The sequence below is a fragment of the Silurus meridionalis genome, chromosome 7, assembly GCF_014805685.1.
Source record: "Silurus meridionalis isolate SWU-2019-XX chromosome 7, ASM1480568v1, whole genome shotgun sequence".
In the NCBI taxonomy this organism is placed as follows: Eukaryota; Metazoa; Chordata; class Actinopteri; order Siluriformes; family Siluridae; genus Silurus; species Silurus meridionalis.
The window spans coordinates 6,255,550-6,274,777 of NC_060890.1; the positions used below are offsets into that span (position 1 = coordinate 6,255,550).

Here is a 19,228-nt window from a genome sequence, read left to right on the forward strand (position 1 = left end):
TTTACGGTTTTTCTTTCTCTCTTTTTTTTTTTTCTTTCCTCTTCTCCAGGTTTAGTCCAGATATGTGATTATTTCACCCAGAAACAATCAAGTTGTACATTTCAAAGAGAAGTACTTTTTTTTTATCTGTTTCTCAGTGTGTCTAGATTAAAGACAATGTTGTGTATATGTTTATGCAGGTGAGGCAGGACATGAAGGAAGTGATCTAAGAGGTTAAAAGTTCAAAGGACAAGGCAAAAGTTCAGGGATTTGACCACAGTTTTGATCTCCCTGAAGAGCACAACCTTAACCACCGAGATATGCTGCTGTAGGTCAGTTTCAGGTTTGTAGGTAGGAGCATAAAGTACGGTAAGGAACATAACATATAAAATAAAGAAATAGAAAACACAGACATAAGATGCACATGGAGATTTTAATCAATCCGACTTTACAGGAAGACAGTAGTATTGCAAAGACAGAAGTGGACAAGGGGTTTGTAGGTAAGAGAGTGAACGCTCACTGTTGTCCAATTCCTCTTTTGGGGTCAAACATCAAAAGGACATGGCTGGGCATCAGTATGCCTGAGCACATGAGGGTCACCATAAAGCCAGTTTATAATGATTTTTTTTTTTTTTTTTGAGTAGTCACAGAAAACATTGGAAAAACAGTGTGTTGATTGCTACAGTATATCTATCCTGCTTCTACATGGCTACGAAGTACAATAATACTACAACGTTAAACCACGTTTGCGTGTTTTTTTTTTTTGGTTTTTTCTTTTTTTCTTTACAACTCATCAAATTCATGCAGGAGAAAAAAATACACAAACTTCATTTCATCCAACCGTCAGGGGTAAAAGACTAATCAAATTCAATTCTCAGTGAGGTTCAGCTCAATCGTGTCACGTCCCGATTGTAATATTACGCGATTTATTTATTTTTTCCTCTGGGTTTGAGGAAACAGAAACACAACACCACCACAATGACAGCACAGTAATACAACACAGTGAAAACGTACAATTATCATCTGCCTTTTTTTTTGCCTTTTTATTTATTTATTTATTTTTTTAAGCCCCAAATTGTTAATCCCTTAAGCTTTATCCGTCCGTCCACAAGAAATTGTGCTACAGCAAAATAAATTCACATTACACCAATTCTCTCATATTTACAGATTTTCCTAAATCAGAATCTCATTACATGCAATTGGTCGATGTGACGTGTGTCCACTCCAGCGGCTTGGAAAAAGGTCTAAAACAAGATACCAAAAAATATATGTAACAATCTGTAAAAGAAAAAAAATATATAAGAAATAAACAATTGAGAAGCAGCAAAAATACGTCCTTCGGACCTGTAAGTCTTGTAATAGATATGTTGGTTTGACGTCGAGAGCTGGTCGGTCGGCAAATGTGCAACCTGCTGATGGATCTCGAACCTAGTCGCAATCGATCAGACTTGTAAATCAAACACTTTATCTGTAATTATAATGCATCATAATACATCACCTTCTGGGAAACCAGTGTCATTGATGCAAGTTGTTAGACGAATGTGCGGAGTTTAAAAAAACACAGTAGTTATATTAGTTATTTATGTCCGATCGTCAGATGCAGTAATCACCCAGGGTCCCCAAACTATGGCCTGCCCCCATATTTTTGAAATAAATCCATACGGTAGTTTTTCCGGCTTCCGGTCCGCTGTCATTACGAGAGCGGCCTCTAGAGACGAATCACTATTTGCTATTTGCTTTTACATGCGAGACGGCGTGTTGCACGGAGAGCGCTTTATTTATTATAAAAAATGTATGAATTACATAATTATACTTATTAATGAATTTTCTTTAGCGCATTTTCATGATTCAGTACAGTGTTTTTTTTTATCTTTATCTTTGTAATAAAGTTCAGAACTATTTTACATGGTGTTTTTTTTATTCCACTATCCATTGAGTTATTAATGTAGCCTAATTATTTGTTGGATTCACCCACCCACTATATATTTTTATTTCAATAACAATGAAAAAAATAAATAATGTAATAATAAATACATATAAAATCATAATTTAATGTCCATACTGGTAATACTGGTAGGCACTCTGGCCCAAGTCATTTGCTGTTACAGACGGACTTCCCATTAAAGAAGCGAAAAGTTATGTGGCCCTCACAGAAAAAAGTTTGGGGACCCCTGCTTTAACCACCGCACCATTATAGTTTAAATTCTTCTAAAATGCTCCTTGGGGGGGGAATAAAAAAAGGCTGATCAAATTGACAGCTGGCTTTAGGTTCTGCACCGTCTCACTGGCACGAGATTAGTTCCGCTTGTCACGCCTTTGAGCCAAGTACAATAAGCAGCCAACTGCAGCTCCACGTCTCTATCCTGTTTGAAATCTGTCCGGGAATAAACAGTCATAGACATCGCAGTGAGGCTGCACCAACGCCAACAGGGCTTGGCACGAGTGCATCGACAGAGTACCAAAATAAATTAAAATGTAAAACCATTAAATTACCTACAAATTAACTGTAAAAAATATACTTCTGAATATAGACTTAAAACAGTTGGAAAAAGAAAACAAACAAACAAATCAAACGTCACTATAAAATACAAAAAGAAAAAAACACACCCACGGAGAAGCACGCACACAATTTATGTCCCTTTTTTTCCCCTTAATGTGGTTTGAAACAATTCCTTGACATCAGATATAAAGTTCTTAGAAACATTTCAGGTTCCACCGAAAAACACGGATCGATACAATATCAGGAATGGAGATCCTAACAGTTCTCCCAGTCCATATCCGTTATGCTTTTTTGCATAATATATTGCTTTAAGGAATATGTTTTGGTCTAGCCCTACTTGTGATCTGCTGCATCAGTGCTCATTTTTTTCCTCCTATTTTTCCTCCTTTCTGTGCACTTCTTTTCTTAAAGGAATTCCATTGAAGACAATCTTTCCCAAAAGAGTGCAATGTGTCCTCACCAAAAAAAGAAATAAAATCCACAATAATCACGAAAACCAGCTCAATAAATTACATGGTGTATCTAATAATTTTTTTGCTTGATCCGGTGTTATAATCCCCTTGTAAGATAGATTACTTATGTGTAATGAAGTAGTGAGAAACCGTATGGGGAAGGAGGCTGTTTATGGTCGTGTACAGCGGTGAGGTCTAGACGCAGATCTCGATGGGCGTAGTGACAAGGATGCGGCTGCTGGGGGCGGCGTTGTCTCTAGGCACACGCTCATAGCTGGTCGTGGAGGATACCGAGCTGTTGGTGGAAACCGAGCTGAAGTGATGACCTGCCATTGCTTCCACCGGGCCATTCTTGCCTGGGGACAGGGTCTGCTGTTTCATCCGGTCCACCAGCAGCTCCTCCTCCTCTGACGAGGAGCTGTGCGTCGCCTGGCGGTGTCCTCCTCCCCCACCTCTTCCGGCCTCTCCATCCAGCATCCAGCGCTGGCCAAGATGGGCAAAGACCTCCTTGACAGAGCAGCGCCGCTCACGTTCGAGGGCCAGTAGCTTGCGGAACATAATTAGCACCTCGTCGCTGAAGCGCCGCCACTGCGAGGGGACCGTGCCCGTCGGCCTACGCTGCCAGCGGGCAAACTCGTCGTAAAACGTATCCGAGGGCACGGCCTTTTCCCATGGGAAGTTGCCGGTCAGCATGCAGAAAAGAAGCACCCCCAGGGCCCACACATCTGTGCTGTAGTCCACACAGATGCCATCGCGCTGGGAGGCATCGCTCAGCTCGGGAGCCGTGTACGGGATGGTGCCGCTGACGCGCTTTACCACAGAGCCGGCGCACCGTGCCATGCCGAAATCGGACAGCTTCACCCTGCGGCACTCCCTATCAAACAGCAGCACGTTTTCTGGCTTGATGTCACGGTGCACCAGCTTTTTACAGTGCAGGTAGTCTAAGGCAAGGGCCACCTGGTGGACACAGCGCTTAGCCACAGGCTCCGGAAGTCCCACCTGAAAACATCCAGAGAATAAAAAAAGAAAAATAAAAAGATTCAAGACGAAATGAAAATAATAATGCAAATAAGTGTTATGGCAAAAGTTTATGGACACCTGACCACGTATGTGGCTCTTCCCCAAACTATTGCCACAGTTTAATCAAGAACTGTTCCTGCCTGAAATTCAGACTGTTCTACAGTCCTCTTAACCCAACATGCATGGAAAAATCCCTACAGACAGTAAAGATCTACTGATTCATCAGTTTTGCAGATTAATCTGCACCAATAGTCGATTGTTAGATCTATCTGCTATCGTAAAAAATACATAATGATCATTTTTTTCGGCTTGCGTTTGTTGCTGGAGTTTCTAAGAAGGTCCCCTGTCATTACGAGACTGGCCTCTAAAGGCTGGTCATTGAGGTCATGTGCTGTTCGTGTTTACACGTGAGACCGCGGGCTGCACGGAGAGTGCTATATTATATTTATTATATGTAATTCATTAATTATATAATTATATTTAATTGTTATATACATATTTCTTTCATTTAGCACAATTTCATGATTCGTTACAGTAATTTTTATTTATTATTTTGATCAAGTTTTTTTCATGTATTGTTGTTTGTTTTAGATAAAGTCGACCTCTAACATACATTTAGATAGGTCGACCTCTAACATACATGCTTCAAAATCTAGAGTGAAGCCTTCCTAGAACATTCAAGGTTATTATAAATGCAAAGGGAAAACCGCTTCTGGATGCGGTGTTCAAAAATGGACATGACTGGGGGGTGTCCAGAAACTTTTATGGTGTTTTTATATATATATATATATATATATATATATATATATATATATATATATATATATATATATATATATATATATATAACAGTCCAAAAGATTTTGGACCCATAAAGGAATACATACATCTTTTGCACCAAATGCATCTATTGCTTGAACCTTGCAGAATATGAAGACATAAATAACCTTAACTCATCACTAGTACTTTGTTATACTGCATTAGGGCTGAAACGATTCCTCGCGCTCTGGACAGAAAACACAGAAATCGCTGCAGAATGAAAAAATAAAGGAAGGGGAAGAAAACAGCGAGGGGCGATGAGAAGATTCGTATGGAAGCCCGTTTCCGCCACATAAAAAAAAAAGTTTGCCGAATTCCAAATCCAATTTTGCAATTCTGACTTTTTTCAAGCCCATCGGGCAGCGTCACCCCCTCTGGAGGATGCAGTTTGGATTACCTGTGGAGGAATGATGTCAAAGAGATCCCCCGCTAAGGCGTACTCTTGCGCGAACACGTAGTATTCCTCGGTTTCGAACGCGATCCCGAACATGTTGATGATGAAGGGGCACGGGGAGAGGTACAGCGAGATACTGTACTCCCTCAGGAAACTCTTGAGCTTAGTCGTTTTTTTCTTCAGGAATTTCAGCGCCATCTTGGTACCTTGGTTAGAATCATACAGAGTCATATTACGGGAACAATAGTCTTGGCAAAATGGATTTGGTTGAGTTAATTACGGCTCGTTACCTCTGATCTTATGAATGACAAGGTCCACCTTCCCGTAGGTGCCTTTGCCGAGCTCGCGGATCACCTCATAATACTTGTTAACCTCGAGCTTCTCCAGGTTCTGCGCGGCAAAGAGCTGCAGCTCCTCCAGGATGTCCACAGACACTCGAGACACAACAGGGGAGGAGCTCATTTTTTCCACAGGAGCAGGTGTGGAGAGTGAGAGTGCTGGCAATCACTTAACGGTACTGCAGTCACACAAACACACACACATTTACATTTAATAAAATTCCAGGAATGGGCTTTTTTTTCTATCCTCTAGAGTCCACTGAACAGTTAATTATCTGTACGTTTTGTATCCCCTCAGCTCGAGCCTTGCTGCAGGCGAAGTAATTAGTGTGAAGATATGCAAGATGGTTTCAGAAGATAAGGACTTTGTATAGTCTCATCTAACCTGTCATTCTTTGTGCTCTTGTTTAAAATAGCAGCAGCTTCTGTCGTGCAAGACTGAACGTCTTTCTTTCAGAACACATCAGTATATATCACTGTAGATCAGAGCAGCCCGGTTTGACTTATAGGAATAAATCATAACAATAAAAAACGGATACAATTTACATAAGGCCACGGCGTAAGCAGGAACGCTGTATAAACCCCCATGCTTGTCCTTTCGACCTCTGGTTTTGCAGCTACACGAATTAAATTCTTTCTCAACAGAATCTCTAATCCTGTTACAGCCGTGATGGTGAGCACCTTCTCCCTCTCCCTCTCCCTTTCTCTCGCTCCGTTCATGGCACTGCGGCGGATGTAAACACAGAGGACCATTTGTTACCGCCGGAGGATCGAGAGTGCTTAGTTTGCACTGCAGGTTACAGCATACAGCTCCTATTCGTGTAGGCTGATGCGATGTCATGTCCAATGACTCTCCCTCGTCATCTCGTCTTATCGCCGCCAAACGTCCCACTTTGTGAAACCTGCCCATTTTTTTTTTTCCTTCGCAAAAAGGGTAGAAGCGAGGATTCTGTGAGATCAGCTTTTAGAGCTGTGCACAAATCCGGCACGTTCACACTGCCGCGTTATACACTGACGCAATCAATCGGAAGCGGGAGCAATACGACTCGCTAGGTCAAACACAATGTCAGCATGAGTGTGTCTCAAAAAAACACGAAACACGTTCCGCTTGCACGTGCGAATACTGCAACATTTTACATGCGTAACAAGGTATTATTATACTCGTGCACTCGTTTGGATCGTGTCTGCTCGCTTTCTTTAATTGTGTGGTTTCTGCAGCTCCAATGTGACTTGAATGTAATGCGATGCAGGCAGTCTCTGCACTGATGACAGGTGCACATGGTTCTACATGGTTCCTGGCACTAAATCTTGATTAGCACTCCTTAATTCCTTAATCAGTATCACTGTCGGCGTCTATAAAGTCCATGTCATGGTCTGCCCTTTTTTCTTGCACTCCATCTGACCCCCACAATCAGATTTTGTGCACATCGGACCAGTTTCAATGGTTCCACAAAACAATTTTTCCATGGATGGGGGGAATACACAATAACAAATCACATCATATTACTATAACACATATTTTAGGGTTTCATTATTATGTATATCATGAAATTTAAACAACTCAACATAATGCGAAATCAGTGAAATCTTAGTTTATCGATACACAGGAAAAAAACTACGACTTATACAAGTGCAGAAATTTGGCATAAGCGGCCTTTTTAAAAATGTTTTTAATAAAATATTTTGCAGACTGCAAAAGTCAATAAGGTGAAAAAATCCAAATAAACGTTATGTTTTTAACCTGTCAGTACCAGATGATCCACCTGTCAGTACCAGATGATCCAGATGAGTGGTGGGGAAGTGGGAGCTTAGTGGTTGTTGCAGAGGCAGACCTACCGGGGTGGTACAGGGTGGCAACAAAAAGCTTTTCCACCCCATGTGCCACCCCTGCACTTGTATCCCCTAGTATAAAATATAAATGTAATCAGTTTCCTCGACTGATTTACAGCGTGTGATGACAAAAAAGCATATACCTGTAAATAATGGCAAGAAATCTGATCTTAAAGCATAGTCCAAATAAAAGACCCTTTGGAACTGCTTCATGAATCGAATACATTTAATCACTGATAACAAACAAATGACTCGATCCAGCTCTTTTAACGAATCGAAGCATTTGCATAAATATAAATAAAAGCATATGACATATTATTGTAGTTCATTTTCAGTAACAGCTAAACACTAAACTATTTTTCAAAGTATTAACCTTAGTAGGTTGTATCTTGTCCGAACTTTTGATTAGTGACTTCACGTAACAACGCATTTGGCCCAGATATCGGGTTCGGGTAAATTCAATCACACATCAGGCTTTGTTTAATTTTATATCAAACCAATATATACCATATATTTGATATACCAATTTCAAAAAGTGCACCCCGGTGTACAAAGCGAATGTGAATATCATTCCTTATATCTACAAGAACCATGCAAGGATGCTTGCTTCAGTGCTGCCACCCCTCATAATTCTCATGCCACCCCCTTGCCACCCCATAAATAATTTATTACCTCTGCACCTGAAAGGTTGTGAGATTAAATACCAGCAACTCCAAGCTTCCATTGCAGGGCCCTTGAGCAAGGCTGTTAAATTTCAGGTGCTCAGTCTTGGCTCAGATCAGCTCTTTTTCAAGATATAGATGTTGCTACCCAAAAAAAATAATGAAAATTATTTTTCCACAATGAGTACCACTTAAAGGTATGGTAAAAAAAAAGTGGTACTCATTGTATTCATTATAGTTCAATGTCTTTGATTTTCTTTTCACTATAATTTATGAAATGGGAAGCATATTGGCTATCTGGTGATTTTCCAGTCCAATGTAGTCAATGTGAATTCTAGAGAACCAGAGGATAAAGAGAGAGAAATCTCAAACAAACTGTTTTTAAAATTAACAAAACTTTCACAAATTAAAGTGCAATAACAAAACAAAACTCTACAATGACTTGAGTCTAATGCGAGTTATGCACTTTCGCACCAAAGAAATATCTCCTGTTATAATGTCATTTATGATAATGAGGAAAATCACAAATGCAGATTCAGAATTCAGACAGTGAGCGCACGCATTGAATAAATTTCAGCTTTCAGTCTTCGCTGTCCGCATCAGATTAGCGTGTTTTCGATCAAACGGTGCAGGAGTTTCCCTTGCATTATTTTATTCATTTATAACGGATATGATTTAAAATGTATTTAAGTACAATACAAGTAAAATTACAGATTTATACTAAACTAAAAGAATCCTTACAAAACATCAGAACATAAACCCTTATGTTCAGCTACGTTCCAATCTTTTTTTCTATTCATTCAGGTGTGTGGTGTTGATCAAAACATAGGGAAGCCATGGGTGTTCCTATGAGCAGCTTTCCTACTAGTGTTCCCCAAACCCTCCTTTTTAACAACAGACTTGACAAATTCTACAAAGTGTGATGCTAGGCCAGGAAAATAGACCCCCACCACTCCATAAACCCCACTTGCCTGGTCCCAGGAAGACCACCGGTTCTCTTGTGCGCTTCTCCTTCTTTGAATTGAAGCGGAAAGTGTTTATTCCAAAACTTGAAAACTTTTTGACATGATAGTCAAAAAATAAATACAATTTAAAAAGCCATATCTAAGCCCTCGCCAAGAGCTCTTCCAAATTTTTAGTCAATTGGTGGTCTGATCAACCCATATATACATTATACAGACAAAAGTATTGGGACACCTGATTTTCCCAGCCACAAACAGCAAATCAGCAAAGCTGAATGCACACAATTGTACAGGGTGTCTTTGGATGCAGTAGCATGAAATTCTCCCTTCACTGGGACTTGGAGACCCAAATCAGTCCCAGCATGACAATTCCTGTGACAATAACCCTGTGTTAAAATTATAATTATAAAGGCAATTATAAGAGTAAATTGGGACTAATTGTGGAATGTGATTCTCAAAAAGCACATAACGTACTTATGTCCAGGTGTCCAGAAGCTTTTTGCAATATAGTGTATCTGAGCTAATAAAAATGTGTAGCTTTTCATCCATACTGCAAATGCACAGGCTGAATGCTCCAGGCAGCCCCTGAAGTGCATGATGTAACAGGTAATGTCCAAGGACACATGCTCAGACCACCTGCTATGCTATTTGCTGTTTGCTGTCTTGAAGGTGCCTTAGGGCCTCACAGTGTTCTTGCGATTTTTCACAGTCAAAAACCCCCCACTCGCTGAAGCTCCCATCTGTACCATTTGGTCATCACATGGACCAGACATGCGTGACATGGGAGGGATTACTGAAGAAAAGTTCAATAGTACGGGTTTCACCTGACAGAAAACCATCACTGACCGGTTTTACTTTTTTTTATCCATCAGTCATCCTGCACTGTCCTTTATCAATTTCAAGTTTAAAAACCGACACGGATCTTTATTAGGCAATCATTGAGAGGCTTTATGATCCAGTCCCTCACCAAAGATTGAGCTAGAACCCGGACACTACATTCCAAACCAAAGATATGAATCGTTGAGTGAATGCGACAAAGTGAGTGACGCAAAACTCTATATAGCCCTCAAGTGGATGGCGAGAGTGCAACACATCGACTCGCACGTTACCAGGATGTTTAAGTCCTTCTTCAAAGCTTACAATAACAATCCAATTTGGCTTTCCTTCTCAGAGTATCAGAGGTGCCATGCAGCCTGTTGTATCAGACATTACTGACAGCACAGCAGCTGGCCAGGCCTTCCAACTGCTTACAAATGAGTCATGAAATTTGCTCGAGACCACAACGTGAACACAAATAAAAACCTGTTCGAAACCTGTTCTCCTGAAATCTGAAAGACGATTATTAAGACGCGGCATTCTGAATCAATCGATACAGATGAGCAGGCAGGTTTCAAATGATGAGGTATCTATTCAAAAGGACTGCTAACAGACCTCTAAACCCAGATAGATTTTTCATTCTTCTAATCATCTGGAGGGGGGAATTGGACTTTGAATCCGGGGGTTGTGGGTTTGAGTCCTGGCCATAACAGGCTGCAACTCTTGAGAGCTCAGTTGTGTGAATGGGGATAAATCACTTTGCCATGGATGGTCCTGAATCCCGCTGCAAAAGGTGGAGGGTTGGTGTTGGGTTAGAAACCCAATCCTGTAATAAAACGGCTACGGCGACAGCAAAGAAGCCATCAGGCCCTTTCCACCCAATGCACCTCATGGCACGGGAGAAAAAAATTATCATCAAGACAGTTACAGAAGCCAAACCCAATCATTTATAACTCAGTACAGTGTATGCAGAAGTACCAACAGAATAAAACAAGTTTTTTAAGTGGTAAGAAGTATTACAGTCCAGCAAAATACACTATATTGCAAAAGTTTGTGGACACCTGGTCATAAGTACGGTTTGTGCTTTTTGAGCATCGCATGTCACAATTAATCTGAATTTGCTGTTATAATAACCTCCATTCTTCTGGGAAGATGTTCTACTTAATTATGGAGAGTGCTTTTAGACATTAATATTCATAAGCCATAAGGGAGTTAGTAAAGTCAGGTACTGATGTAGGGTGGGGCATGGGGTGGGGTGCAGTCAGTGTTCCAATTCATCCCAAAAGCGTTCAGTAGGGTTGAGATCAGAGCTCTATAGCAGATCATCTTCCACTCCAACCCATGCAAACCATATCTTCATGAAGCTCGCTTTGTGCACCGGGTTAATGTCATGCTGGTACACGTGTTGGGTTTCCAAGTTCAAGTGAACGCAAAATTTGACTATACTGCATCTAAAGACATGCTATACAACTGTGTGCCTCCAGGATTGTGGTAACAGTTTGGAGAAGAACCACATATGGCAGAAAAGGTCATATAGTGTATGTTTAATGGACATTTGATGTTTAAGCACTGAGCCCATTACGATTTCTATTTATTTTTGGTGCATTCTCTATTTATAAATAATTATACCATTATGTAGCAGGTTTAACACTATTCTCAATGGTCTCTCTGTTTAATATCTAAATAACTGTGAAATTTACTGCCCATATGTGTTTTCTCTATTATAGACAAGTGTTATTCTTTATCTGGTCAAGGTGCAGTAGGATGAGAGGGCCTGTGGAGCTCATCCACCTCCTGAATCATTAATGCGGAGCTGTTACTCTCTCGCCTCGTGTTCAAACTGCAGGGGTGTGAAAAACCAGGATCTGAGCAACATGCACAAACACAGACACACACACCTGCCTGCTTGATGAAAGAAATAGTCTCTAGATCAGTCCACACACACACACACACACACACATACACACACACACAAAAACATGCGAGATTGGAAATGCTAGTCTCTGCTCCAGTCCAGCCTGGTTTAATTATTGCCTGCTCGCACACAGATACTCGACCTGATGATTAACTGTGTACTTAAATCAGGGGATTCAAACCCTGCCAGGCATATAGTGCAGTTTTATAGAAAAAAACTAATATAGGGTGCAGCTCCGATTAGCTTTTAAAAACGATTTAAAATGTGCGTGTTGGAAATTAAATATTCTCAAAGATCATTGATTTGAAACTTTTGTGATTTATTTATATTTTTGCTCCACTAGGGGGCAATCTAGAGCAATGACCCCAGCTACTAACATGCTAATGATAAGGGAATGCGTCATTAGCAAGCTGGACAATGTCTTTACAACAATACAGGGATTCAGATTTATTCATGAAAAAACTCATTTATTATTATTATTATTATTATTATTATTATTATTATAACAAACAATTTAAACTAAACTATGTGTCCTTGCCTTTAACATATTTTATATCAATGATCTAAAATTGCTGTTAAATTATGTACCTTTATTCCGTTTTATTTCCCAAAACAACAAAAACTATGTCCAGCCCTGAAAATAAATATAAGCGGTCCATAAAATAAGTACTCTAATCTTGCATCAGTGCAGGTTATGTACCATCATCTGCTCAGCTTTCTGCTTTTGGATTGAAGTGTACCTGTTTATAAAAAATAAATAAATATAAAAAAATCTGCCAAATGTTGGAATGTAATCCATCCGAGGTGTATCTGCATTCAAACATGAAATGGAGATTGAAAATAATAATAATAATAATAAAATTATATATATATATATATATATATATATATATATATATATATATATATATATATATAAAAGCTTCTTTGGTGTTTGGTTTAGTCTCAGTGCCGAACGTGTCGAAAGAACAACGCGTTTAAAACCTGGACATGATACTGATATAGCAAAATGTCTATATTACGATCAGATTGTGAGCAGTAAACACACACACACACACACACACACACACACACACACACACACACACACGTGCAGATATGTAATGTAGATGCATGTTGCATGGCCTACAGAGGTAGAGGTATGGAGACGAGGCAGCTGATGTGCAGAATATTCTTGAACCCAAATTGAAAATCTTGTTCTTGTCTAGATCAGGGTCATTATGAGGATTTTAATGTGCTTTTAAATGTCCAGGTGACCTACAGGGGGTCTGAATCATCCAGCACTAAAAGCCCAGCAGACAGGAGCACAGACACAAGCTCAGGAGCTCCAGTCTAATCCGTGCTTCCAGCTATTTATTATTAATAGAAATCATTTGCGACCTTGTTCAGCTTCATGCCACATTTTATTTATTTATTTTGAGGAAGGAGGAAACACACTTCAGGTAGGACATGAAGCACAAAGAAGATAATAAAAAAACGTTGAGAAAAAAATATCGTTTTGACAATCACCAATGTATTGAATAATAATAATAATAATAATATTATTATTATTATTATTATTATTATTATTATTATTATTATAATAATTAATAGAATTCACTCACCATGAAACCAGTCCTCGTTTCTTATTCTTCCTGTTCGAGCCAGAAATCCAAATCCCCTCTTTTAATACACACCGCACATCTCTTCCTGTCCCTAAAAGCGTCCTGGGCTTGTGGTTCCTCTGTCCGCATTTCCTCTCTCCAGGCCTGGCCAGTGTTTCCTCTGCGCGCCGCTCCGCCGCTATTGTCCTTCTTCAGGGCTGAAAATCAAAGCTTCCGAAATGCTGCTCGAAGCCACGCCTTTTCTTTTGCATCACCCAATAGCAGCGCGGTTTGCAGGTAACGCCACGCCCCCCCCCCTTTATCCCTGTATTACAGTAGGTGTTGTGTATGTGTGATAAAAGATATTTACCTTTTATGTTTTTGTATTTTTAGCACGATAATCTTTAATTCAGATTCTAAGAAAGATTTATACTCAAAACAGGTGAGATATTTTTTTGTGTGATACATGTGTATGAGTTTTCTTTGACAGATTATGTCATTGTTAAACCATATTTTTTGGTTGTCTAAAGGAAATTTCTTGCAACTACGTGACTACGAGGTGGTATCAAAAAAGTAGATTAGACTGACGGTATAATTATTAATGGTGCAATCCGGTGCTATTCTGACCGTGTACGTTATCACGTTACTATCAAGTTACTATCACAAGCAAACGTGAAATTCTGTGTGAAACCGGGCAAATCTGCCACAGAGACGCTCGACGTGACATACTTTTGACATTTGACACACTTGACACATTAATTTATTGAGTTTTATTCAAGTCAGGATCGAGAATACTGAAAACAGGATGAGGACACATTGTGATGTCACAATATTGTTTAAATATTTAAATTAAGAGAGTCACAACAGTTAGTACAGTCTGTGTTAATAAACAAATGCATTCATGTTTTAATTCCTGGTTAATTAATTTAAAAGAACGATTAATTTGACATTCATAAACATCACCTTCAAAATGTCAAAAATCACACGTGCAAAACATCTAATAGGGGTTACTTTTAAAGACCACAAAATCAGGAGGTGGAAAAAAAGAAGAATAAAAATAAAACTTTTTTTTTTTAAATTGTGAATGAAGTGTAAATGCAGACAGTGTATACAGTTACCAGTGCAAAATTATATAGGATTTTTTTTAAAATAATTTGTACTTTACACAAATAAAAACAATTCCAGTGTTTTGGAATGCAGATGCTGGGCAAGATTCTTGATGCGACAGAGACGGGTGAGTTGCGAGTTTCCTGCGCCATACACTCTATATATGTGGTACTTCTCCTTCTCCTTCAGAGCGAAATCGAGTTCGTTGGCTGACAGATGAATGAAGTGCCTCTCCTGCTTGACCGTTGTCTTGACTTCCACGAACACCTCTTGCGTGGGGTTACAGCCGCTCGCGAAGATCAGTTTAAAGTCGTACGGCTGGCCGCTCTCACCGTTTTCGTTGGACCAGGCGATCTCTCATTCTTGTCAAGAACAAGGTCCTTGAGGACATACGTTGGTCAGGGGCATGGGTGGACGGTGAAGAACGCTTCCCTGGAACTGGCTTGCCATGACTTCTGGAGGCTGAACCGGCTTGTGAACCCTAAAGACAAGACACAAATATGAGAAATCATTCGGAGAGTAAAACTTATACCGAGTACGACAGAAGCGAAACAACATACTGCTCTGAAGGCTGCTGTGTAGATGTTTGTTCTCCTGCTGAAGATGGAGTGCTATTAGTCTCTGGCTGGTCCACACAGGCCTCAGCTTGCTCAACCGAAGCCACCATGGACCCAGCTGGAGCCTCATTATGAGCTTCAACACTCTGAACAGCAGCTCTGAAGGTTTTTTTCTGTGGAATAAGAATAAAATGGACTTAAAAGTCTTTTTTTAGGTTAATTTGCTCAACCCAGTAATTGGCATGGAAATCTAGTGTTTGATTACATGGTACGGAGACTTTAGTAGCTAGGACGTTCAAAACCATTACCATTCCTTTCCATTACTTCCTTCTTTGCCTTATGTCTTAAAAGGATAACATGAATCCACAATTGTAGTTTCTTTCTTCTATAGAAGACAATCGAACAGACATACTAAGTACAGGGTTTCTGCAGGTTTTACAAAGTCAAATTTAAGACTGTTTAAGACCCTTAAAGACCATTAAGATAGAAACTCAAGACGACATAAAAAACACAAATACGCTGTTAGCAACTGACCTTAAAAGAGCCCTAAATTCATTTTTTTAATCAGACTATCGCTAAACTTGCACTTCCCCATAGCTGACCAGAACCAGAAAATAGGAAATATTTCTCCAACTCCATTTCTGCTCTTAATCCTGTCATCTGCTAACACAAGTACCTACTCTCGACCTGGATTCCTGAATTCCCGGGATACTCCCCGGTTCTCTGTGTAGTTGGAGTTTTGGCGTATTTTCCTGAGCTCTCATACTGGAAGAGCTCCTCTCAGCTCCAGCGCCCAATGAGCAGGAGATGCAGGAGAACCCGGTAAACCCGAAGAGGAGAGAGGTGCTGGAGGAGGCCACATCTTCATTACTGCCTCCACTGCCTGGCTTCCTTTTCCTGTGTACACATGTTTGGAGGAACATAAATCACCTCAACTGTAATGAATGGATATTCGGTTGATGAGGATGGGTTTCCCTTTTGGGTCTGGTTTCTCTAAAGGTTTCTATCTCATGCCATCTCAGGGCAGTTGCCACTGGCTCACTTAATAGGGGTAAACTTACAATTATAAGGAACAAACTTTATAACTACTTTACCTCTGTCCATTATTAAACGTTCAAAACAAATCAAAATGAATTAAAAATTTAATTGAAATTATTCCACTATTTGCACTTATATACCTGATATACATGATCAACAATAACATTATGATCACCTGCCTAAAATTTTATTGGTCCCCCTTTTGCTGCCAAATCAGTCCTGACCCGGCAAGAATTACCAACATTAACTTCTTTAGCAATTTAAGCTAAGAGAAATCTAAACAAAGGGCCTCAGCCGCCCACGACCCTGTCGCCGGTTCACCACTGTTCCTTCCTTGGACCACTTTTGATTAATACTGACCACTGCAGACCAGGAACATCCCACAAGAGCTGCAGTTTTGGAGATGCTCTGACCCAGTCGTCCAGATGTCACAATTTGGCCCTCGTCAAACTCGCTCAAATTCTTACACTTGCCTATTTTTCCCGCTTCTAACACGTCAACTTTGAGTTCAAAATGTTCACTTGCTGCATAATATATCCCACCCACTAGCAGGTAAAATGATGAAGAGATAATCAGTGTTAATCATTTCACCGTCTATAATTTTGTAATGTCATAATCTTATGCCTGATAGTGTAGTGCTCTTCATTGACCATTAAATTTGACTTGAATACATTTTTGTAACCTCAGAGGTCTAATAATACAATAAGGCTGCCACACAGAAGTTCATCTCAGAGGAAGAGTGAAAATCGTGATTGGTTATTTTAAATAAATGGAATTGGGACGTTTCCCTATTAGATTCCTGTATTTCAAGCTCAGCAGCAACCTCTTTCCCCTCACTTGATCTCGCAGATTGCGACCGAGTCTCTGTACACACCTGTGCCTCGGCCTCCTGTTTTTTTGATCGATGCTTTGGAAGGCCAAGAGCGCAGCTTATCATCCTCCTCCTCCTCCTCCTCTGTGTTTATCTCCACTTCTTGTGCGCTTTCAGTGGAGCCGAATGCAAAGAGCTCTGACGGAAAAAAGGGAGAAAAGAATATTGCTATGTTCCCGGACTTTGTAGTGAAGTGAAATTACCAACATCAGAATTCTGTTCTTTTAAACCTGTAATGAAATAAGTGTGTGTGTATGCGTCTGCTTGTGTGTGATGTTTATTGATTGGAGAAAAGGATGAGCGAGAGATGCTCTTCCTCTGCACTTCTCCCGCAGCCCCGGTAACAGCTGCTCTTTCATGTCCGGCTTCAAATCCCGATTAGCATACGAGCGGCCTTGCGTGTGTGCGTCAAACAAACAGAAGATGAAGGAAAACAACGGGAACGTGATCGGGTACCGAGATGAAAGCAGTGCATAAACGTGTCGCGTACGAGGCTCCAAAAACCACGTACAAATGTCATGGGAGTGTGTGATCTCAAATCCCTACACCACGTGGCCTGGAGCTTACTCTTGCGGTGCTGGAACCTCCCATCGCTCTTCATCCTGAGGAAGCTTCTGAATGTCTTTATTATCCAGCAGTCGTTTCAAGGAGTCCGAAATATCTATATACGAATATCTGCCAGATCTCGGCTGTGATTAAGAAGGATGTCACGGAAACCCGTCACGCTATGATTCACGCTCAGTCGCATTATCTTCTCAAGACGTTTCCATTTCGGGCTCCCTGATGTGATAATTAGAACGTCTTTAGGTGTGTTCGGATTGGTTCCAGTTGCTATATGACGCAGTCTCCAGAGACCTGACCCACAAATCTCTGCATCTCAGCATTTCTGAAGCCGCAGCTGCGATGACTCACTTGTGTACCGACGAGCCAGACACCTAGCTTAGGAAAAAACTTTCCTAGAGCGCCAGGAGATCAGAGGCTCGCCATAACCCCTTATGTTTGCTACCTACACTCCAGATTTTGCTTAAAGTTGGTCTGATTATAGGCAGCGTCTGTGTATAGATGGGACAATGCCTGCAGGATCGAATCTGGAATAAATAAACTGAAATATACGATCATTTGACTTAATTTTGGAGATTTGACTTAATTTTCAAGCTTGTAGAGTTATATATTCACCTGGCAGATGAATGATCAAAACTGGAATTGGCTTCAGCGTTCTACGCTTGAATTGAGAGCAAATCGCTTGAAATCGGGTTCATAATCTTATATTTGGTTTTGCTATTTGCTATATTTTAATTTGACTATATTTAAAATATTATTGCACTATTTGGACGAAAGTATTGGGACACCTGACTTTTTCAGCCATATGTGTTTTTTCTCTAAACTGTTACCACAAAACTGGATGCACACAATTTTATAGGATGTATTTGGATGCAGTAGCATGACATTTTCCCTTCACTTGATCTAGGAAACCCAAACCTTTTCACCATTTTTACCAATTTTTGATCTTGGAGTAAAAGTGCTACAACTCTCCTGGATCTAGAGAGAATGAGAAATCTATACTACATGGACAAAAGTGTATGGACTCCTGACCATGTGCTTTTTAAACTTCCCATTCCACATTTAGTCCCCATTTGCTGTCATAAAAACCTCCACACTTCTGAAAAGATGTTCCACTAGATTTTGGAGTGTGCTTTTGGAGATTTGTGTTTCTTCTGTTAGTGAAGTCAGCTACTGATGTTGGTGAGGGGAGGAGGCCTGGGGTGCATTTAGTGTTCCAATGAATCTCAAAGGTGTTCAAAAGGGTTGAGGTCAGAGCTCTATAGCAGGCTGCTCAAGATCTTCAACTCCAACCCATTTAAAGCATATCTTAAGCATCCAAAGACATTCTATACAATTGTGTGGCTCCATCTTTGTGGTAACAGTTGGGGGAAACCCACATATGACTGGAAAAGGCAGGTACCCCAGTACATTTGTTCATATAGGGTCTATAGCCAGTTCAAATGACACTCTAGATTTAAATCTACATATAATACAATGTCCTAATGTCAGTGTTTTTCATATGCAGGCAGATATATATATATAAAAAAAAAAAAAGATTTTGTACTGTGTGGCTTTATGAAATATTTCTGCAGTTAATTCAAACCAGATCAAGTCCTACATTGTGTTTGATGAAGGTGCTTACGTCGATGCGGAGAACAATTTCCTTGAGAAAGTGTTTCAGTTCCTCCATAAACCTCTTCTCTGTGGTGAACAATTTCACCAGCTCTCTGTAATCAGAGGAGCAAAATAATACTTTAACCACAAAACCAGAGTCCCAGAGTCTCGTAAAAGACAAGTGCATTGCCTTGTATAATCAGAGCATTTCGAGAAATACCTGCAGAT

At 40.1% G+C, this 19,228-nt stretch overlaps 1 protein-coding gene across 1 annotated transcript; it reads right to left on the reverse strand.

Annotated features, from left to right (window-relative positions):
- Positions 1–857: 857 nt before the first annotated feature.
- On the reverse strand, positions 858–13,495 carry bsk146 (brain specific kinase 146). The gene is made up of 4 exons (XM_046853740.1): positions 13,292–13,495; positions 5,455–5,681; positions 5,168–5,370; positions 858–3,930 (listed from the first exon to the last, which is right to left on the reverse strand). The coding sequence occupies exons 2-4, from the start codon at positions 5,624–5,626 to the stop codon at positions 3,127–3,129; spliced, it is 1,179 nt and encodes a 392-aa protein (XP_046709696.1). The 5' UTR covers positions 5,627–5,681; positions 13,292–13,495; the 3' UTR covers positions 858–3,126.
- Between the last annotated feature and the right edge of the window lie 5,733 nt (positions 13,496–19,228).